The sequence below is a fragment of the Anolis sagrei genome, chromosome 5, assembly GCF_037176765.1.
Source record: "Anolis sagrei isolate rAnoSag1 chromosome 5, rAnoSag1.mat, whole genome shotgun sequence".
Lineage (NCBI taxonomy): Eukaryota > Metazoa > Chordata > Lepidosauria > Squamata > Dactyloidae > Anolis > Anolis sagrei.
The window spans coordinates 199,228,101-199,251,356 of NC_090025.1; the positions used below are offsets into that span (position 1 = coordinate 199,228,101).

Consider the following 23,256-nt stretch of genomic DNA (forward strand, 5'->3'; position numbering starts at 1 on the left):
TCTCTCCTTCCTTTCATCTTCTCTCCTTCCCATTCCCAGTCCTTCTTGACAGGTCCATTAAGCACTGGCTCAGCATCTGCTATATTTAGACCTTCCTGGCTGCGGAAAGGCCATAAATCCCGCTCCATTGTCACCCGAAAAAGGAGCCGCGCTTCCGCCCTCTGATCCAGAATGGGATCAAATGAGGAGAGAGGGAGGGAGGGAGGGCCAGGAAAGCAGAAGGGACCCCCAAACACCCCCACTGTGGCTCTTTGCAACTTGCAATGGGGAGGATGTCCACAACAGCAACCCAAAATGCCTTGTAGGGCCATGTCCCCATTGCATCCCTAGTTGCAAAATATGAGGCTCCTAAAATATGGCGTTTTCCTCCCTATTTTGTGCCCTTTTTGCACCCCTCGAGGTCTAAAAGAGGGTCTGAGAGGCCCCCCCAGGCCACATTTTGTCCTCTTTGTGGTTGCACAAACATGCGGACATGTCATAGAGTCACGGAACTGTTGCACTGGAAAGGATCCCAAAGGGCATCCAGTCCATCCTCCTCCAAATAATGCAATCCTCCATATCTATAGCCTTCCTAATGAGTAGACAAAAGGGTATTTCAGGGCTCCCAGAGTCAGAAGGGACCCCCAAAGGGCACCTAGTCCAGCTTGCTTCCTTGCATCCATGCTGCAAGATTACACTGCCATGGCCCCACTGCCATGGCTTCATATGATGGGGATTTGTAGTTTGCTGAGGAGTTTATTTATTTATTTATTTATGTATTTACAGTATTTATATTCTGTATATTTATACAATGAGAGTGATCCACATTGCAGAATTATAGCAGTTTGGCCCCCACTGCCATGGCTCCATATGATGGTATCCTGGGATTTGTAGTTTGCTGAGGAGTGTATTTACAGTATTTATATTCTGTATATTTATATGTATATTTTGTATATTTATACAAGGAGGCTGATCCACATTGCAGAATTATAGCAGTTTGGCCCCGACTGCCATGGCTCTATAGGATGGTATCCTGGGAATTGTAGTTTGCTGAGGAGTTTGTTTGTTTATTTATATATTTACAGTATTTCTATTATGTATATTTATATTTATATTCTGTATATTTATACAATGAGGGTGATCCACATTGCAGAATTATAGCAGTTTGGCCTCCACAGCCATGGCTCCATATGATGGTATCCTGGGATTTGTAGTTTGCTGAGGAGTTTATTTATTTATTTATTTATTTACAGTATTTCTATTCTGCCCTTCTCAGGGCAGATTACAATGTACATATACATGACAAACATTCAATGCCATAGACACACATATATAGACAGACACACAGAGGCTATTTAATTTTCCAGCTTCATGAGGGTATGCTTCGAATTCTGACCACTGGGGGAGCTATTGCTTCACCGTCCACTTGTAACACCAATGGAGTACTTCCTCATTCTTTTGCATGCAGCTGGAGAGTTTTATGGCATCGTAAATTAGTTAAGTGCTGGTGTTGACCTATAAAGCCCTAAACGACTCCGGCCCTGTTTACCTCTCCGAACGTATTCTCCCCTATGAACCATCAAGATTATTAAGATCGTCTGGAGAGGCCCTGCTCTCAGTCCCACCGGCCTTGCAAGCGCGTCTGGTAGGGACGAGGGACAGGGCCTTCTCGGTGGTGGCCCCTCGACTCTGGAACTCTCTCCCTCCGGAGGTCAGAACCGCCCCGTCTATCCTGACTTTCAGGAAACGGGTGAAGACGTGGCTGTGGAGTCAGGCTTTTAATGAATAAGACAACACCCTAGGATCCTGGATGGAAGTTGATATAGATCTGGTTTTTAATAGGACGACTGACCTTCGTAGTTTTATATATAGTGTATTTTAAATCTGTTATTGTAATTTGTGATATATGATATTTTAATGATTGTATGTTGTTTTTATGTCTGGAAACCGGGCTGAGTCCCTCGATGAGGTTGAGAAGTTTGGTATAGAAAACTTCGAAATAAATAAATAAATAAATTAACTTAGCCTTCCTGCATAAGCGGTACCTAAATTTCCTACTTGACAGATGCAACTATCTTTCGGGCTGCAAAGGTTGACAGCAAGCTACACAAATTGGTCGGAAGCTCACTCCGACCCGGGCTGGCTTCAAACTCATGACCTCTTTGGTCAGTAATGATCTTAATGCAGCTGACTCCCAGCCAGCTGCGCCACAGTCCCGGTGCACAGTTTATCCTTCTATTTTAGGGACTGGTAGTGCTACGCCAAACTACACATCCCATGGCAGGTGCCAAACTGCTATAATTCTGCAATGTGGATCAGCGTCAGAGTGCCTTTGGTGTTGGTGGATTCTCCTTTGGATGCACCTGGGCTGTAGAAATAATGCAGCCTGACGTCGCTTTAGCTGCTTGGTGCTATAGAATCCTGGGAGTTGTAGTTTGGAACGCTTCAGCAGTGTAGGCAAAATCCCTTGCAATCCCGATGCATAGCTTCCTGGTGTGCTATGCTTTCTGTTGTGCAATGGGTCCTGGTGTTCAGTATTTCCCACTGTACATTTTCTGCTGTGCAATGCATTCTGGTGTTTCAATGCGCGGTGTTTTCTGATGTGCAACACATTTCCATGAGCAGTGTGTCCTGATGTTCAGTATATCCTGATACGTAATGGTGTTCTCAACCCACAAGAAGTCACATTTGTGCATTAGGACATTTTGCATCATATCCCGTTGCACATGGCTGCAATGCATTCGATAGCTCATCAGTAGCATTCCTCCGTCATGCCAAAATGGTGCATTGAAGATGCTGATATATATGGTCTTGGAGTGACGCCCAGCTCTCCATGTTGCTTTCTCCCCTTTGGCCCAAAACACCCTAAAATTGTGCTAAGGGGGTCAGAATAAAACTTGCAAACTGAGCTTTCGATACCATCGACCGTGGTATCCTTCTGGGGCGGCTCTCCGGAATGGGTCTTGGGCCTGTCAGGTGGGTTTGGGCAGTGCCTGGCAGATGGGGGTTGGACTAGATGGCCTTTGATGGTTGAATCCGGCTTTGTTGTGGCTCTGCTCCCAGTTGGTGACGCTGGGGGATACCTGCTCGGACCCCTGGCCCTTCACCTGTGGGGTCACACAAGGTTCCATTCTATTCCTCGTCCTTTTTAATATCTACATGAAACCACTGGGCGAGGTCATCCAGAGTTTTGGAGTTGGGTGCCACTTGTATGCAGATGACACCCAACTACTACTCCTTTCCACCAAATTCCAAGGAAGCCTCCCAGGCCCTAAACCAGTGTCTGACTGCTGTGATGGGCTGGATGAGGCCTAACAGGTTGAAGCTTAATCCAGACAAGACAGAGGTCCTCCTGGTCAGTCGTGGGGCCGACCAGGGTATTGGGTGGCAACCTGTGCTCAACAAAGTTACACTCCCCCTGAGGGCGAAGGTCCGTAGCTTGGGGGTCCTCCTGGACTCAACGCTGTCGCTTGATGCTCAGGTGTCGGTGGTGGTTGGGAGGGCCTTTGCACAACTCAAACTGGTGTATGAAGTCTGACTTAGCCAGGGTGGCCCACAACTTGGTTACATCCAGACTGGACTACTGCAATGCGCTCTATGTGGGGCTGCCCTTGAAGATGGCCCAGAAGTTCCAACTGGTACAATGGGCGGGGAGACAGAGCGGTATATAAAGTTTTGTTGTTGTTGTGGAGCGCATTTGGTGGCACCTGGAGGTTTTTCAACAGAGGCTGGATGGCCATCTGTCAGGAGACCTTCGCTAGTGCCTGGCATATGATGGTTGAATCCGTGGGTGCAGAATCAGTGGTACTAACATTGTAGTGCAGATCAGACCTGTGGACAATATGTTTGAACTATTGCACGTTGATTGTCAAATTCGAATATTGCGCTCTCTTGGGGAAGGCATTTGTAATGAAAAGTAATGCAAAACAATCTCCGTTGTGTTGGCTGCAAAGTCACCCTCTTGCCAACCCATTTGCCCTCCATCCCTTGGCTCTCAGGGCCAGTTTTGCTGAAGCTCAACAAAGGAGCGGTCAAGCGCCGGAGTGGACGGAGCCCTCCGCAAGCCCCAATTCCGGTTGCCTTCGGCCTCCCAGGCAGGAAGTCCTTCTCGGGAGTAGGTAAAGTCTCTCCTGTTAAGCAGAGGTTCATGCTGGGAATGGAAGATGTGGCACTCACGACACTCGTGGCATCACTGCCGTGGACCCGTTGTGCTCCTTGTTGCATCTGTGCCACACTCATTTAGAACTTGAAACCTGCATGTGTGCTGTGTTTGCAATGACATTCCCACATGATTGCAAACGTGGCATATGTGGCCTTGTTTGTTTTGCAGTTTGATTCTCACCTTCCCGAAGGGCACAGATGTATTTTCACATTAAATGACTTCTTTGCCACTTGAGTCTCTGCAGCACTCATTTAGAACTTGAAACTTGTTTGCGCGCAGGCTTTGCAATGCTGCAATGGAGACCCACTTTCACCGTTGTCACTCGGCCTTGTTTGTTTCACGGTCGTTTTGCAATCACAAAGTCTGCCTTGTGTCGTTTCCTTCCACCTTTCACTGCCCTTCCTAATGATCTCCCCATTAGGGAATATTATGACTCACAAACCCCTTCCTGCATCGTCCTTCCATGTGTTTGTGTCCATTAGAGCCAATGGCTCTCTCTCTAAATGACCTGTTTCAGCCCTGTTTTGTCAATGGAAAGAAGAAGGGGGAGAACGGGGGTCTTACTGGTGGGCTGTCTTTGCATCAGGGGTCTGCAATCGCAAACTGCAAGCTGTGCGGGTTACAACAAGAGGGACACAAGCTTTCATTTGTAGAGTCATGAAGGGACCCCCAAGGGTCATCTAGATCAGGCCTTCTTAAACCTTTCCACTTGGGACCTCCTGAATTTTTCAGGAGCCTAACACTGAGTGTAAGGGATCCCACAGTTTGAGAAGAGGTTATCTCAACCCATTGAGGTTCCCAGAATGCTTTGATCCCGCCCTCGTGTTGCACTCCAGGACAGGAAAAGCCCTCTGAATTTAAACACCACACTGTATATTGGAAAACAATCCTTTTATTGAAGATAATTAAAAAGCAAGTAAAAAGTACTTTAAAGAAATAAGTAAATCCAATTAGGTAAGAAGATAAGCAGGAGCAAATATACTCCAGGGTAAAGTTCAGCAAAGTCCATAAAAACAAAGTCCACACTAATATAATTCAGGAAAAACAGGAAACATCAATCCAAAGCATGAGTAGGCATTCATACACTTCAAGAGCCCAAACCATGAACAAGAAATACTTAGACAAATATCTTCCAAGCAAAGCTTCCATGGAACAAAAGACAAGAACTACACTTGATTCCAACGATGCTTCATCTGACTATATTTCCCATACTTGGAACTTTTTATCTCCTCGTTAAGCTATTCCATGCACTCAGGAATTGGTTTCATTTTACTTGAGATCCCCTTATCTTTTTCTGTTGAAGCCTAACAGATCGCCGAAGGCACTGTTCGGCCTGTCTGTTTTGACTAATTTCCTCTCGCCTATCTATTTGCTCATTAAGTCTCTCAGCAAGCTCCAAATCCTGGAAACTTTCTGGTAACAATTCAGGGAGTATACTTTCTGTTGCACTCCCTTCAGGGACAATCTCATGGGAAACTACACTTTGCTCAGGGGTCTCCTGGTCCTCCTCTGCATCAGTGTCATTGACCAAACCATTGCCATCTTGAAATTCCTTGGCATCACTTCCCACATCCAAAGCACCCTGATCCTGAAACACAACCACAGGCTGAACTCCAACGCCTCAAAGCAACTGGGAGGAATCTCAGGGTGAGAGAAGTGCATTTCATAGAATCATAGAATCCTACAAACCTAGAGTTGGAAGAGACCTCCTCGGCAATCATCCAGTCCAACCCCATTCTGCCAAGAAGCAGGAATATTGCATTCAAATCACCCCTGACAGAGGGCCATCCAGCCTCTGTTTAAAAGCTTCCAAAGAAGGAGCCTCCACCACACTCCGGGACAGAGAGTTCCACTGCTGAATGGCTCTCACAGTCAGGAAGTCCTTCCTCATGTTCAGGTGGAATCTCCTTTCTTGTAGTTTGAGGCCATTGTTTCGCGTCCTAGTCTCCAAGGAAGCAGAAAGGAAGCTTGCTCCCTCCTCCTCTGTGTGGCTTCCTCTCACATATTACTCCATGGCTATCATATCTCCTCTCAGCCTTCTCTTCTTCAGGCTCAACATGCCCAGCTCCTTAAGCCGCTCCTCACAGGGCTTGTTCTCCAGACCCTTGATCATTTTAGTCGCCCTCCTCTGGGCGACTAAATAAAGACAGGTCTGTATGTTCTTAGCTCCATTGCTGCTGGCTGCTTGGGAACGGCTACTGTTTGCTTTTCAGAGCAACAGCCGAAAGCGTCCTTTTGGTCGGACTACAACTCCCATGTGTTCTTAATAGAACCCCTCCTGCTGGGAGCAAGGATTCAAGGAGGGCCTTAGTTTGAGAGCGTAGCAGAGTCTCCTTTAAGGCCGGGATTGGAGGAAGAGGCATCCGCATCCTGCAGCAGCCGCCTTCCTTGGCAGCCGGTCTTTGGCTTCCATGTGGAACATCTGCTTCTCAAGTGCTTCTGATGATCAGAGACGGGGAAGCAGACGCTTCCAGGGTCAGAAGGTTCAACACTTCCCAAGCTGCCTTTGGGCAAAGGACGCGCCCCACCTGGTGGCCAAGGTGGGCATTGCAGCACCTCCAGAAAAGTTCATATTTTGTTACAGTATGTAACAACATTTGAAACAAATTCTGTTCTTGTTTTGGAAGTGTTGTTTCCTGTTTAATTGTGCAATCCTGGCTTTGAAAGGGGTTGTTCTATTCCAGAGACTTTGCTTTTGTGCCACAAACAGTGTTGAATTGGTTGAGACTCTATGAGAGATTAATTGGAAAACTACAGCAAAATTGTCGAAGGCTTTCATGGCTGGAATCACTGGGTTGTTGTAGGTTTTTCCGGGCTCTATGGCCATGTTCTAGAGGCATTTTCTCCTGACGTTTCGCCTCCATCTTTGGCAAGCATCCTCAGAGGTAGTGAGGTCTGTTGGAACTAGGAAAATGGGTTTATATATCTGTGGAATGACCAGGGTGGGACAAATGACTCTTGTCTGCTGGAGCTAGGTGGGAATGTTTCAGCTGACCACCTTGATTAGCATTTAATGGCTTGGAAGTGCCTGGGGGGAATCTTTTGTTGAGAGTGATTTTATGTGCCTGTTTGTTTCCCCTCTGCTGTTTTGCTGTTGTAATTTTAGAGTTTTTTCATACTGGTAGCCAGATTTTGTTCATTTTCATGGTTTCCTCCTTTCTGTTGAAATCGTCCACCTGCTTCTTGTGGGTTTCAATGGCTTCTCTGTGTGGTCTGACATGGTGGTGGTGAGCATGGTCCAGCATTTCTGTGTTCTCACATAATATGCTGTGTCCAGGTTGGTTCATCAGGTGCTCTGCTATGGCTGACTTATCTAGTTGAAGGAGTCTGTCATACATCAAGGGAACCACTGACCGCATTGGGAAGCTGAGGAGGAAACATAACATACAAACCACCTACAGACCCACCAAGAAAATCCAACCAATGCTCCGTTCAGCCAAGGACAAGAGGGATCCTCTCACCTCTGCAGGAGTCTACCATTGTGTACCATGCAGCTGTGGACAAGAAGTCTCCAGAGGGACCACCACACGCAACAGCAACAGTGCCCAGACACGCATCAAGGAACAGGAAAGGTCCTGCAGGCTACTTCAACCAGAGAAGTCAGCCAGAGCAGAGCACCTGAGGAACCAACCTGGACACAGCAGATGATTTGAGAACACAGAAATGCTGGACCACTCTCACAACCATCATGTCAGACGACACAGAGAAGCCATTGAAATCCACAAGCATGTGGACAATTTCAACAGAAAGCAGGAAACCATGAAGATGAACAAAATCTGGCTCCCAATATTGAAAAACTCTAAAATTACAACAGCACAACAACAGAGAGGAAACAAACAAGGACATCTAATCACCTCTCAACAAAAGATTCCCCCCAGGCACTGCCAGGCCATCAAATGCTAATCAAGGTGGTCAGTTGAAACATTCACACCTAGCTGCAGCAGACAAGAGTCCTTTGTCCCACCCTGGTCATTCCACAGATATATAAACCCATTTTCCTATTTCCAACAGACCTCACTACCTCTGAGGATGCTTGCCATAGATGCAGGCGAAACGTCAGGAGAGAATGCCTCTAGAACATGGCCATAGAGCCCAAAAAAACCTACAACAACCTAGAGCAAAATGTCCTTCCTGCAGAAACAAAGTTTGTGCAGTCTAATAAACTTTATGTAATAACAATAAACTTTCTTTCTAGGCAAACATTCAATGCCAACCCTAACTTTTCCCATGTTTTTTCCTGATAGAACCAATTAGGAAATGGCATTGATAACCCAGGAACAAAAATTGTATTACATCATGTAATATATTATAATATATAATAATAATATAATATAATTATATAATACAATTATAATATGATAATATAATATAGCATATAATTATAATATAATATACATTATAATAATTGAATAATATAATATAATCGTATAATATAATGTCCCTCCTGCAAAGACAGTTTGTGCAATTCTTGTAAGTCAGAGCACTATAATAATAATAATAATAACTTTTTGTTGTTGTTTATTCATTCAGTCACTTATAATATATAGTAATATATGATTATAATATCATATATAATATAATTATGATATAATGATAATTTCAATAGTATAATAATAATTATAATATAATATTAAACGGTAAAGGTTTCCCCTGATATTAAGTCCAGTTGTGTCCAACTCTGGGAGAGTGGTGCTCATCTCCATTTCTAAGCTGAAGAGCCGGCATTGCCCATAGACACCTCCAAGGTCATGTGGCCAGCATGACTGCATGGAGCGCCATTACCTTTCCGTCAGAGTGGTGCCTAGTGATCTACTCACATTTGCATGTTTTCAAACTGCTAGGTGGGCAAAAGCTGGGGCTAACAGCGGGAGCTCACCCCGCTCCCCGGATTCGAACCTGTGATTTTTCGGTCAGCAAGTTCAGCAGCTCAGTGGTTTAACCCACTGCATAATGACATAATAATAATAATAATAATAATAATAATAATATATAATAATATAATAACATAGAATCCTAGAGTTGGAAGAGACCTCCTGGGCCATCATCCAGTCCAACCCCATTCTGCCAAGAAGCAGGAACATTGCATTCAAATCACCCCTGACAGATGGCCATCCAGCCTCTGTTTCAAAGCCTCCAAAGAAGGAGCCTCCGCCACACTGTACAAGGGGCAGAGAGTTCCACTGCTGAACACCTCTTATAGAATCTTAGAATCCTAGAGTGGGAAGAGACCTCATGGGCCATCCAGTCCAACCCCATTCTGCCAAGAAGCAGGAACATTGCATTCAAATCACCCCTGACAGATGGCCATCCAGCCTCTGTTTAAAAGCTTCCAAAGAAGGAGCCTCCACCACACTCCGCGGCAGAGAGTTCCACTGCTGAACGGCTCTCAATAGTTACAATTAATTATTTATTTAAATCATGTATAATCCTCCCTTCTCATCCTGACTCAGGGGACTCAGGGCGGAGCACAACATCGATACAGCGAACATTCAATGCCGGGACATAAAACCCTAAATATATACAAACATTAAAATCACTTATATCCACTTTAAAATGAGTTGCTTAGAAACCATCTCAGGACACCATTCTGTTATTGCCCCATTGCCCTGCCCCCAAAGGCTTGGTCTAATAAACATAATATATAATGTAATATTGGAATAATATGACATAATATCCTTCCCGCGAAGAGAGTATTTTTGCAGTTTCATAAAGTGCCGAACCGCACTTTACCATAAGGGTTCGATGCTGTGGACTTCTGGGATTTGTCGTTTAGCAAGGCGCCATCACTCTGTGGCAAAGACCTTGTAAAACTACAATTCCCGTAGCATTGAACACCAGCAGTTAAAGCTGAACAGGCAGTTGTTTTCATTCTTATGGAGTGAAATGGTGGGAAGAGAGAGGACTCCCTGCCTGCGCACAAGAAGGCTTGAAAGGCCCCTGTGGCGTGGGCAATGTGCGAGATTGCGCTCCCTTTTGTGCCCATTGTCCTCCTCTTTTCAGGGGAGCCTGGCCCCCCTTTTAATGCACAAAGAGACCATTAAACCAGTCGGAGGATGTTCTTTTTCCCACTTGAAGGCGGCTGCTTTTATATTCTTGAGCTCTGCAGGAGGGAACTTGGTTGCCTTGATGTCCACACTTAACCAGCATGCAGATATCTCTCTCTATATATATATATATCTCCTACAATTAGACCCCTCAATGACCACATTAACATATATATACAGGGTTAGTCAAAATGAATAGGCCAATAAGAAAATTAATTGTATTGTATATTGGCCTATTCATTTTGACTAACCCTGTATATATATTGCTTAAACTATGGATGGAAGTGACTTGAGATCCTCCAAACAGGTTCGTTTTGCCCTCAGAGACTGCCAGAATTGCACCAGCTGGAGTTGGACTAGATGGCCTTTGGGGGTCCCTTTCCAATTCTGGGAGGGAAATAAACAAAAGAGGAAGAGGGGAAGAGAAGAAGATGAGCAGGGAAGAGGAAGAATAGGAAGACAAGAGGAAGAGGTGTAAGACAAGGATGGAGGGTAAGAAGAGGAGGAAGAAGTAGAGGAGGAAGAGGAGGCAGAGGAAGAAGAAGAGGGGGAAGGGGGAGAAGAGAAGGAGGGAAGGATGAAAGGGATGAAAAAAGAAGAAAAGGTGGAGGAAGATGTGAAGAGGAAGAGTAGAGGAGGCAGAGGAAGAAGAGAAGGAATAGACAAGAAGGAGAGGAAGGTGAGGAAGAAGGAAGGAGGAAGGAAATGAAGAGGATGGGAGCATGTGGAGATGAAGTAGAGAATGAAGAAGTAGAGGAAATAGGAGAGGAAGAAGAGGTGAGGAAGAAATAGGAGATGAATAAGCAGAGGACAAAAAGAAGAAGGGAAAGGGGGAAAGAAGATGGAGAGGATACAGGAATAAGAGAAGGAGGGAGGGAAGGATGAAATGGGAGGAAGAAAAGAGAAAGAGGAGGAAGAAGTAGAGGAGGAAGATTTGGAGATGAAGAGAAGGTGGAGGGAGAAGAAGGAAGGGAGGGAATAGACTAGTGAAGAAGGAGAGGAGGGCGAGGAAGAGATGTTTAGGAAGAATAGGATGAACAGTTGGAGGAAGGGAGCGAAGGCAGGTGAGGGCTGAGTGTGCAAAAGGTGGGGTGGGGACTTGGAGGCGTGTGCAAAGGCTGACCTTCTTCCTCTTCTCCTCTTTCCCGGCAGAAACCCGAGAGGACCGGACCAAGCGGCTCTTCCGGCACTACACCGTGGGCTCCTACGACAACTTCACTTCCCACAGGTGAGTCTGAGAGAGTGTGACCCCCTCATTCGCCAAAGGAAGGTGGGCTGGGAGTCCTTTGCCAAGTTGGATTCAGGAAAAGCCTTTTAGAATGCACGACATCTCTTGACATTGACCAAAGGGGAGCGTCCTTTGACATCATTGGGATCATTTATCTGCATAGGAGTCAATAGGTGGGGAGCCAACCATATACACATCTTAAAGTTCATTTCACTTGTTAGTAGATTATTATTACTTCATATCAAAAGCAATGCATAAATTAGTATAAAACTGATAAAAATAGAAGGAGTGCAGGTGGCGAAATATCTTTTGACCAAAAACGGGCAACAGCAACAGCATTGTCTGTAGACTCCAACCATTCTTCCTCCGTACATGAGGCAGGGCATAGTGGACAAGCATAGAGATGCGGAGTTGTCTGTTCTGCTCCACAGTCACACAAGGTGGGGGATTCTTTTCGTTCGTAGATTAGTCATATACATGTACATAAGTATTATAATTATCATTCACATAGGATCTACACATAACAAAATCAAACCCCCCCCCCCTCCCCTCTAACCCCACCAGAGTTAAAAATTTGGGTGTATCGGGTATTTGTGCCAAATTTGGTCCAGTGAATGAAAATACATCCTGCATTTCCGATATTCATAATAGGAGCAAAATTACAGTTATGAAGTAGCAACGAAAATAATGTTATGTTTGGGGGTCACCACCACATGAGGAACTGCATTAGGGGGTTGCGGCATTAGGAAGGTTGAGAACCACTGATGTATGGGGTCATGGGAGTTGTAATTTTACAAGTCCTTTTCTCTCTGCCAAATAGTGCAAACTACAACTCCCGAAATCCCATAGCCATGTGCAGTGGCAGTTAAAGCAGTGCTAGACTATATTCTGGCCTGCATCATCATCATCATCATCATCATCAGTAATTAATTTTAATTATGAGTTTCTTAGAGAATACTCAGAGGACACTCTCAGGACTCAGTTTGCAAGAAAGAGGCGGAGAAGGCGCTGGGAATCCAATTCTCCTGCAATTGAGATCTTGCTCCAACTCAATCAGGGAGGATTAGCCCTTTCAAACCACAGAGATTAAAAGAGTGGATGGCCGTCCGGTGTGCTTTGGCCATCTGGATGATGAGGAACCTTGTCAGTGGCATCGGCCGCACAGCAAGGCAGGAACACATCCATCACAGCCACCTTAGGCTCTAAACTATTTTATTTTACAGCTATATACATTAGAACAGTGGTTCTCAACCTGGGGTCCCCAGATATTTTTGGCCTTCAACTCCCAGAAATCCTAACAGCTGGTATACTGGCTGGGGTTTCTGGGAGCTATAGGCCAAAAACATCTGGGGACCCCAGGTTGAGAACCACTGCATTAGAAGCTACTTTACACTAAGCACATCGTAAACTGCTTCTATCCCGTCCAATAGTCACATCGCGAACACACAAAGAACTCCGTTATCAGCACTAGTCCACACCTCTTGCATTCCAGAGTGACCTACGACGTTTGATGCTCCATTTGTTCTATGGCGTGTTCATTCTCTTGATTTATGACCTCTCTAGAAATGCTGCTCCCTCCATGGTTCAGTTAACTCTTTCTGCACAGGAATACACTAGGCACAAGGCTACTGCGTTTTAAACATACATACATATGTACATACATACTTTGAAATCTACATTATAAATTATAAACAGCTCCAACACATCTTTCCTGCACTGAGCAATTGCATTACGGCCCTTGCTTGGCCCAGTCATGCATTTTGCAATGGCTGATCCATTGCTTCCGGAAGCCCTTGTCTTCCTTTCCAGCCCCACAAAAGGCGTGGATATGGTTCACCCAAATTGCCATATCAGGGTCAGTGCAGACCCATGGAATGCAAATCGAATCGAGTCTGCACTGAGCATACAATGCAGTTCAAGCACATAAACAAACTCAAAACACGTAAACATTGCAAAAACACGTATTAGCCCTCCAGGTGTTTTGGACTTCAACTCCCACAATTCCTGGGGGGCCTGAGGCTGCGAGGAATTGTGGGAGTAATAATAATAATAATAATAATAATAATAATAATAATAATAATCTTTATTTATACCCCGCCACCATCTCCCCAAAGGCCAGCGATACATTACAGCAACATAAAGTATAAACAAGATAACATCACAATAAAAAATAAACCAATCCCATAAAATAAATAGTGCAAAATAACATAATGGAAAATTGAAGTCCAAAACTCTCAGAGGGCTCAAGTTGGCCCATACCTGGTCTAAACTGATCAATTATTATTGTTGTTGTTGTTGTTATTATTATTATTATTATTATTATTATTATTATTATTTGAAACACAACAAGATGAGTCCACAGCAGACGCTCTACTGGCTCTTGAATTGGATCACACGTCGGACCCTTCCCAAGTATCTAGGACTGTGTGATGTATCGGCAAATAATGCGTGCAGATCCCAGTAAGGTGGCCTTCTGCAGCTGGCTGGTGGTAACTTTGTCAGCACCGATTGTGTTTAAGTGCAGGCCAAGGTCTTGAGGCACTGCACCCAGTGTGCCGATCACCACTGTGACCCCCTTGACAGGCTTGTGCCAGAGTCTTTGCAGTTTGATCTCTAAATCCTCATATCGTGTCAGCTTTTCCAGTTGTTTCTCTGCAATCCTGTTGTCACCTGGGATTGCAACATCGACGATCCATACTTTTTTTTTTAACACGATTGTGAGGTCAGGAGTATTGTGCTCCAGAACTCTGTCTGTCTGAATTCAGAAGTCCCAGAGGAGTTTGGTGTATTCATTCTCTGTAACTCTTTCCGGCTTGTGATCCCACCCGTTCTTTGTGGCAGGCAGACGGTGTTTGTGGCACAAGTTCCAATGAATCATCTGAGCAAGGGTGTTGTGCCTCTGCTTGGAATCTGTCTGTGCAATCTTCTTGCAGCAGCTGAGGATGGGATCTATTGTTTCATCTGCTTCCTCGCAGAGATGATGATGATGATGATGATTAATATTATTTTGGAAATGCATTATATTATTATTATTATTATTATTATTATTATATAATGCATTTCCAAAATGCATTATATGGCTGTGTAGTTCCAGGTCCCTTCTGCACTGTCATATGATCCAGATTATCAAAGCAGATAATCCTCATTATCTGCTTTGAACCGGATTATATGAGCCTACACTACCATATAATCCAGTTCAATGAAGATCATCTGGATTTTATGTGGCACTGTGGGAGCCGCGGTGGCGCAATGGGTCAAACTCTTGTGCCAACTAAGCTGCTGACCTGAAGGCCAGCGGTTCGAATCCATGAGACAGGGTGAGCTCCTATCTGTCAGCCTTTATGTGACTGTGGGAACCTTGGTGGTGCAATGGGTCAAACTCTTGTGCCGTCTGAACTGCTGACCTGAAGGTCAGTGGTTCGAATCCACGAGATAGGGTGAGCTCCTATCTGTCAGCCCCAGCTTCCCATGCAGGGATATGAGAGAAGCCTCCCACAGGATGGTAACACATCTGGGTGTCCCCTGGGTAACGTCTTTGTAGACGGCTGATTCACTCATACCAGAAGCGACTTGCAGTGTTTGTATTCTCAATTCGCTTCTGACATGATAAAACAAACGAGGCCGTGCAGCAGGGACCCCAGCCACAGTCTCCAAAATCTTTCCAATTTGGATGTTAGGTTTTAATTTTTCCGTTTTTGTGCATTTGAATAATCTTGCAGCAATAATCACGGAAAGTGAACCCCACGAAAGAGTTTTGTTGACATTGATTCAAGAGATATTTCTCATCAAAATAATATAGCCAGACCCAGCTTTGTTTGATTGGGCCTTCCAAAGGCAAAACATGGATTTCAGTTGCTCAACCTGGACATTTTTGCAAACCAGTGTCCAACTGCTTCCAAACGCATGCTTTCTCTGCAATGCTAAAGGTTGGTGGCCTAAAGAGCACCAACCTTTAGCATCCCGTAATAGGGAGCTTAAATTGTTCCTTAAGCAAAGTTTGCACGCAGTTGCGTCTTTGTGTCTCGTGGAAAAAGGAAGATATAAAAGCGTTGACCGGAGAGTTTGCCTTGAGCCAGTGGGCGCCGGCCTCTCCGTCTGCAAGGTGTTGATTCTGCAAAGGGAAAGGTCAGCCAGCGGATGGACGTCCGGGCTCAAAAGTATTGCAAATATGAGTTCATGGGCTGCTTCGGTTGTGGAGGTTTTGTTGACCAGACCTTCTGGATTCCCTCTTGTGTTGCTTCATAGCTTTATTGAATCTGAACATTATTGAGTTGGGAGGAGAACACCAAAGGCAATCTAGTCCAACCCCATTTGCAAGGAACGGACTCCTAAGAGATGCCCATTCAAGGGAAGGAAAGCCACTGCCCTCCAAAACCCATCATTCATGGTCCAAACGGTGTTTAAGCAGATGCTGGTTGGCCCTCCGTTGGGAGGGATCGGGTGGTGTCTTCCTGCCTGGCAACCCTGTGATTCTATGAGATGGAAAGAGCAGAATAGGGAGCTCCAAAGGCTTGGAAGGGAGCAGAGGAAGGAAACCTGGTTCAAGCGGGGAAAGGAGAGAGGGCGGAAGGAAATCCATCCTGCAGCTTCTGAGCCACTTTCGCAAAGTTGGATCTTCTTTTCTGGCAGAAGCAGGTTGGACTGAATGGCACTTCCAACCCTCGTAGAATAGAGAATCCCTTGGAGTCTCTGGAGGCCTTCAAGCAGAGGCGGAATGGCCATCTGTCGGGACTGTTTTGATGGTGTCTTCCCTGCTAAAGGGGAATGGGCTGGATGCATTTGAGGTCTCCAAATCCACACTTTCGTGATTCTCTCTATTCCTCCTCCTCTGCCTCCAAGAAGTGTCTTCCTCCCTTCCTTCCTTCCTTCCTTCCTTCCTTCCTTCCTTCCTTCCTTCCTTCCTTCCTTCCTTCCTTCTCTCTTTGCTTCCATGCTTCCTTCTCCCTTTCCTTCTTTCCTTCCTTCCTCTTCCTTTATTTCCTTCCTTCTTTCTTTCCTTCATTCCTGCCTTTTTCTTCTTTATTTTCTTCATTCCTTCTTTCCTTCCTTCCTTCCTTCCTTCCTTTTTCTTCCTTCTTTATTTCCTTCCTTCCATCTTTTCTTCCTTCCTTCCTTCTTCCCATCCTTCCTTCCTTCCTTTTTCGTCCTTTATTTTCTTTCTTCCTCTCTTTCTTCTTTCCTTCTTTCTTTCCTTACTTCCATCTTTCCTTCCCTTCCTTCTTTATTTTCTTCATTCATTCTTTCCTTCATTCCTTCCTTCCTTTTTCTTCTTTATTTTCTTCCTTCCTTCCTTCCTTTTTCTTCCTTCTTTATTTCCTCCCTTCCTTTTTCTTCTTTATTTTCTTTCTTCCTTCCTTCCTTCCTTCCTTCCTTCCTTCCTTCCTTCCTTCCTTTTTCTTCTTTCTTTATTTCCTTCCTTCCATCTTTTCTTCCTTCCTTCCTTCCTTCCTTTTTCGTCCTTTATTTTCTTTCTTCCTCTCTTTCTTCTTTCCTTCTTTCTTTCCTTACTTCCATCTTTCCTTCCCTTCCCTCTTTATTTTCTTCTTTCTTTCTTTCTTTCTTTCTTTCCTTCCTTCCTTCCTTCCTTTTTCTTCTTTATTTTCTTCATTACTTCCTTCCTTTTTCATCCTTTAATTTCTTCCTTCCTTCCTTCCTTCCTTCCTTCCTTTTTCTTCCTTCTTTGCTTCCTTCCTTCTATCTTTTCTTCCTTCTTCCCTTCCTTCCTTCCTTCCTTCCTTTTTCGTCCTTTATTTTCTTTCTTCCTCTCTTTCTACTTTCCTTCCTTCTTTCCTTACTTCCATCTTCCCTTCCCTTCCTTCTTTATTTTCTTTGTTCCTTCTTTCCTTCCTTCCTTCCTTTTTCTTCTTTATTTTCTTCATTCCTTCCTTCCTTTTTCACCCTTTATTTCCTTTCATCTTTTCTTCCTTCTTCCCTTCCTTCCTTCCTTCCTTCCTTTTTTGTCCTTTATTTTTTCCCCTCTCTTTCTACTTTCCTTCTTTCTTTCCTTACTTCCTTCTTTATTTTCTTTGTTCCTTCTTTCCATCATTCCTTCCCTTTTCTTCTTTATTTTCTTCCTTCATTCCTTCTCTTCCCTTTTCCCTTCCTTCCTTCCTTTTTTGTCCTTTATTTTTTTTCTGCCTCTCTTTCTACTTTCCTTCCTTCTTTCCTTACTTCCATCTTTCCTTCCCTTCCTTCTTTATTTCCTTCCGCCAGCCTCCTGGATGGGATCTAGTGCGGTTTCCATGGCAACCATAATGTCGGCGGGAGTGAAGCTTGCATTTTTGCAAAGTGAGCCGGAGATGGGGAAGTTGAAGGCAGGTGCTTCAAGGAAGGAGAGAAGAAGAAGATCCAAAAAGGCTTCCCATTGATCCTCCATATTTTATGATCAGCAGATGCTTGTCCCTTGCTGGAGGGGTCCGCAATGGGCTTGCAATGCATGGAGGACAACGGGTTTGGGGCTTGCAGGAGATAACTGCCCAGGGGGAAAGGCCATTTGGGGCCTGGGTTTCCCATTTTCCTCCTGGAAGAGACTCTCCGCTGGTTCATAACTATCTGAACGAGTGACATTTGGAAGAGGAGCAGGCTTCCTTTCTGCTGCCCTGGAAACTGGGACCCAATGGAGCCATGGGTTCCAATGGCAGGAAAGGAAGGAGATTCCACCTGAACATCAGGAAGAACTTCCTAACTGTTCAACAGTGGAACTCTCTGCCTCAGATTGCGGAGGAAGCTCCTTCCTTGGAGACTTTTATACAGAGGCTGGATGGCCATCTCTCAGGGATACTTTGATTGTGCTGTTCCTGCATGGCAGAAGGGGGTTGGACTAGATGACCCATTGTGGTCTCTTCCAACTCTAGGATTTTATGATTCTGCGACTCCACTTTGACTGCATTGGCCCAATGTGGTGGAATCCTGGGATTGGCAGTTTGGTGAAGCAGAGTAGGTGAAAGCCCTTGTAAAACTATAGCTCCCAGGATCCCATCAATAGGATGCTCCCAAATCCAGGTTCATGTTTATGCACCTGAACAAGGTGCTTGCAACCTGGAATCACATAGAACAGAAAAGGTCATCCAGTTTCACCCGCTTCTGTCTGCAACGCAAGAAAAGCACCATCAAAGCCCTCCCGACAGATGGCCGTCTAGCCTTTGCTTCAGCACCTCCAGAGAAGGAGACTCCCAGGCAGCAAGAGATTCAGTTGTGTTGCACACACATGGCTAGCATTCGTGTGAAAGGGACCTAGTTGTTTTCTGCTTCCTTGGAGACTAGGACACGGAACAATGGCTTCAAACTACAAGAGAGGAGATTCCATCTGAACATGAGGAAGAACTTCCTGACTGTGAGAGCCGTTCAGCAGTGGAACTCTCTGCCCCGGAGTGTGGTGGAGGCTCCTTCTTTGGAAGCTTTTAAACAGAGGCTGGATGGCCATCTGTCAGGGGTGATTTGAATGCAATATTCCTGCTTCTTGGCAGAATGGGGTTGGACTGGATGGCCCATGAGGTCTCTTCCAACTCTTTGATTCTATGATTCTATGATTCTATGATTTGAAGTGAGCTATCATCGAATCATAGAGTTGTAAGAGACCTCAAGGGCCATCCAATCCAACCCAACTCTTTGATTCTATGATTCTAGTTAGTTAGGCGATCCCTCGTCTGAGTAGGATTGACTTCCAAGATCAGTGTCCTGGTGGTGGGTTCGTAGGTGGCGGTGGAGCCCTATTCTTGACCTGCATGTTCTCCCCAGCAAGGGCATCGGTTTCCAGATGGAAGGTGGTCCTGGTCAGGGTTGGCTTGATGCGCCTTCCTCTTGGCACATTTCTCCCTTTCGCCCTCCATTCGTTCCTCTTCAAAGTCTGCAGCACTGCTGGTCACAGCTGACCTCCAGCTGGAGTGCTCAAGGGCCAGGGGTTCCCAGTTTTCAGTGTCTATGCCAGAGTTTTTGAGGTTGGCTTTGAGCCCATCTTTCAATCTCTTTTCCTGGCCACCAACATTCCGTTTTCCGTTCTTGAGTTCGGAGTAGAGCAACTGCTTTGGGAGACGGTGGTTGGGCATTCGGACAACGTGGCCGGTCCAGCGGAGTTGATGGCGGAGGACCATCACTTCAATGCTGGTGGTCTTTGCTTCTTCCAGCAAGCTGACATTTCCCCGCCTGTCTTCCCAAGAGATTTGCAGGATTTTTCGGAGGCAGCGCTGATGGAATCATTCCAGGAGTTGCATGTGACTTCTGTAGACAGTCCACGTCTCACAGGCATAGAGCAGGGTTGGGAGGGGACTAGCTTTATCAACAAGCCCCTTGGCCTCCCTACAGATCTCCCGGTCCTCAAACACTCTCCGTCTCCCAAAGCAGTTACTCTTCTCCCTCCTTGTTGTTGTTTTCTGAAGCCATCTTCCGAAGCCATCTTCCGAAGCCATCTTCCGAAGGGTTGGGGCTGTTTACTTATTTATGAGGGGTTTGAATGTCGCTTTGATTCCTCATTAGCGTTTGCAGTATTCAAAGTGGAAGGAGAGAGGGAAGGGTAGGGCTCTCTCTATTCCCAATGGGTTTCATTGTGTCGGGAGGAGAATCGACAGATGCCGGCCCAGGAGTTGGAAGAGGCAAGCAAAAGGCTTCATTCCCCATCAAACCTTCCCACTTGGAAAATGCATATAAGGCATGCATGTTGTTGTTCATTCGTTCAGTCATCTCCGACTCTTCGTGACCTCATGGATCAGCCCACGCCAGAGCTCCCTGTCGGCCGTCACCACCCCCAGCTCCTTCAAGGTCAGTCCAGTCACTTCAAGGATGCCATCCATCCATCTTGCCCTTGGTCGGCCCCTCTTCCTTTTGCCTTCCCCTTTCCCCAGCATCATTCCCTTCTCCAGGCTTGGCTGTCTCCTCATGATGTGGCCAAAGGACTTCAACTTTGTCTCTAGTCTCCTTCCCTCCAATGAGCAGTCGGGCTTTCTTTCCTGGAGGATGGACTGGTTGGATCTTCTCGCAGTCCAAGGCACTCTCAGAACTTTCCTCCAGCACCACAGCTCAAAAGCATCGATCTTCCTTCGCTTAGCCTTCCCTAAGGTCCAGCTCTCACATCCATAGGTTACTACAGGGAATACCATGGCTTTGACTAGGCGGATCTTTGTTGCCAGAGTAGTAGTGCATGCAGTTGCACTATTTGCATATGTATATGTATATGCATATGTATATAGCTGAAATGTATAGAGTGACTTTAGACATGAATGCAGATGGACACTGCTTTCCTTGCTGTGGCTCAATGTTGTGGAATCTTGAGAGTTGTAGTTTGCACTCTGTGGCCCCGAAGGCTAGAGACTGTGCAAAACTACAGCCCCCAGGACTCCATAACATCGAATCCCAGGCGCTGTAGTTTTACAAGGTCTCTAGCCTTCTCTGCCGAAGAGTGCAAACTACAACTCCAGGATTCTGCCTTGGGATACAACTCCCAGGATTCCATAGCATTGAAAATGCATATAAGGCATGCATGCAGTTGCACTATTTGCATATGTATATACTGGTATCTGAAATGTATAGAGTGACTTTAGATATGAATGCAGATTGACACAGATTGGCTGCCAGTATTAAAAAACTCTAAAATTACAACAGCAAAACAACAGAGAGGAAACAAACAAGGACATCTAATCACCTCTCAACAAAAGTTTGCTCTAATCACTGCCAGGCCATCAAATGCTAATCAAGGTAGTCAGTTGAAACATTCCCACCTAGCTCCAGCAGACAAGAGTCCTTTGCCCCACCCCAGTCGTTCCACAGATATATAAACCCAATTTCCCTACTTCCAACAGACCTCACTACCTCTGAGGATGCTTGCCATAGATGCAGGCGAAATGTCAGAAAATCTGTTTAAATCTGTTTAGAGCAAATGTTCAAGTGTAAATGTTGCAAATCAGCAAGCTTGATTAGCATTGAGTAACCATGAAGTTTGCAAAGTCAATCCGTGAGAGTCTCTGCATAGAGGTAGCCTGGCTGTTGTTTCAGGGAGGCATCTTCAGTTTGGGACGGGTTAGCTGGCACTTGATTGTTTGCTCTCTGGAGTTCTCCTAGACCACTCTGACAACCATCATGACACTGATAAGTCATTGAAATTTACAAGAAGTGCGTGGACAATTTCAACAGAAAGGAAGAAAACTATGAAAATGAACAAAATCTGGTCGCCGGTATTAAAACACCAGAGCCAAGGCAGGAAACAACAGGGGAACTCCAGACAGCAAACAATCAAGATTCGATGTCTTGTCGAAGGCTTTCATGGGTGGAATCACTGGGTTGTTGTAGGTTTTTTGGGCTGTATGGCCATGTTCTAGAAGCATTCTCTCCTGACGCTTCACCTGCATCTATGGCAGGCATCCTCAGAGGTTGTGAAGTCTGTTGGAAACTAGGCAAGTGAGGTTGATAGTTTCCAAAAGACCTCAGCATGCCAGAGTTTTGAAGGTTGGCTTTGAGCCCATCTTTCAATCTCTTTTCCTGCCCACCTACATTCCGTTTTCCGTTCTTGAGTTCGGAGTAGAACAACTGCTTTAGGAGATGGTGGTCGGGCATCCACACAACGTGGCCGGTCCAGCGGAGTTGATGGCGGAGGAGCATCGTTTCAATACTAGTGGTCTTTGCTTCTTCCAGCAGGCGGACATTTGTCCTCCTGTCTTCCTAAACAATTTGCAGGATTTTCCAGAGGCAACGCTGATCTAATCGTTCCAGGAGTTGCATGTGACGTCTATAGACAGTCCACGTCTCACAGGCGTATAGCAGGGTTGGGAGGACAATAGCTTCATAAATAATCCCCTTGGTCTCCTTACAGATGTCCCGGTCCTCAAACACTCTCTGCTTCGTTCGGAAAAAAGCTGCACTCGCAGAGCTCAGGTCATGTTGCATTTCAGTGTAAAATGTTGACGTCTGTAGATAGTCCACGTTTCACAGGCGTATAGCAGGGTTGGGAGGACAATAGCTTCATAAACAAGCCCCTTGTTCTCCCTACGGATGTCCCGGTCCTCAAACACTCTCTGCTTCATTCGGAAAAGAGCTGCACTTGCAGAGCTCAGGCAGTGTTGCATTTCAGTATAAAATGTTGATGTCTGTAGACAGCACACATCTCGCAGGCATATAGCAGGGTTGGGAGGACAATAGCTTCATAAACAAGCCCCTTGGTCTCCCTACGGATGTCCCGGTCCTCAAACACTCTCTGCTTCATTCGGAAGAATGCTGCACTCGCAGAGCTCAGGCCATGTTGCATTTCAGTGTAAAATGTTGACGTCTGTAGACAGTCCACGTTTCACAGGCGTATAGCAGGGTTGGGAGGACAATAGCTTCATAAACAAGCCCCTTGGTCTCCCTACGGATGTCCCGGTCCTCAAACACTCTCTGCTTCATTCGGAAGAATGCTGCACTCGCAGAGCTCAGGCGGTGTTGCATTTCAGTGTAAAATGTTGACATCTGTAGACAGTCCACATCTTGCAGGCATATAGCAGGGTTGGGAGGGGAATAGCTTCATAAACAAGCCCCTTGTTCTCCCTACGGATGTCCCGGTCCTCAAACACTCTCTGCTTCATTCGGAAAAAAGCTGCACTCGCAGAGCTCAGGCTGTGTTGCATTTCAGTGTAAAATGTTGATGTCTGTAGACAGTCCACGTTTCACAGGCGTATAGCAGGGTTGGGAGGACAATAGCTTTATAAACAAGCCCCTTGTTCTCCCTACGGATGTCCCGGTCCTCAAACACTCTCTGCTTCATTCGGGAAAAAGTTGCACTCGCAGAGCTCAGGCCATGTTGCATTTCAGTGTAAAATGTTGACGTCTGTAGACAGTCCACATCTTGCAGGCGTATAGCAAGGTTGGGAGGACAATAGCTT

The 23,256-nt window shown here is 45.5% G+C and overlaps 1 protein-coding gene across 14 annotated transcripts in view; it reads left to right on the plus strand.

Annotated features, from left to right (window-relative positions):
• The window catches only part of SHANK3 (SH3 and multiple ankyrin repeat domains 3), a 407,035-nt gene that overhangs the window by 302,012 nt on the left and 81,767 nt on the right, over nt 1-23,256 (plus strand). For 12 of the 14 annotated variants that reach the window (XR_010910064.1, XM_067469407.1, XM_067469409.1 and 9 more), the window contains 2 exons: nt 3,978-4,097; nt 11,338-11,413. Coding sequence is in view for 13 of the 14 variants with exons in the window: in XM_067469407.1 (XP_067325508.1) it covers nt 3,978-4,097; nt 11,338-11,413 (196 nt within the window). In the remaining variant the exon portion in view is untranslated. The remainder of the gene's footprint in view (nt 1-3,977; nt 4,098-11,337; nt 11,414-23,256) is intronic. The other 2 variants (XM_067469411.1, XM_067469412.1) reach the window with 1 other exon arrangement.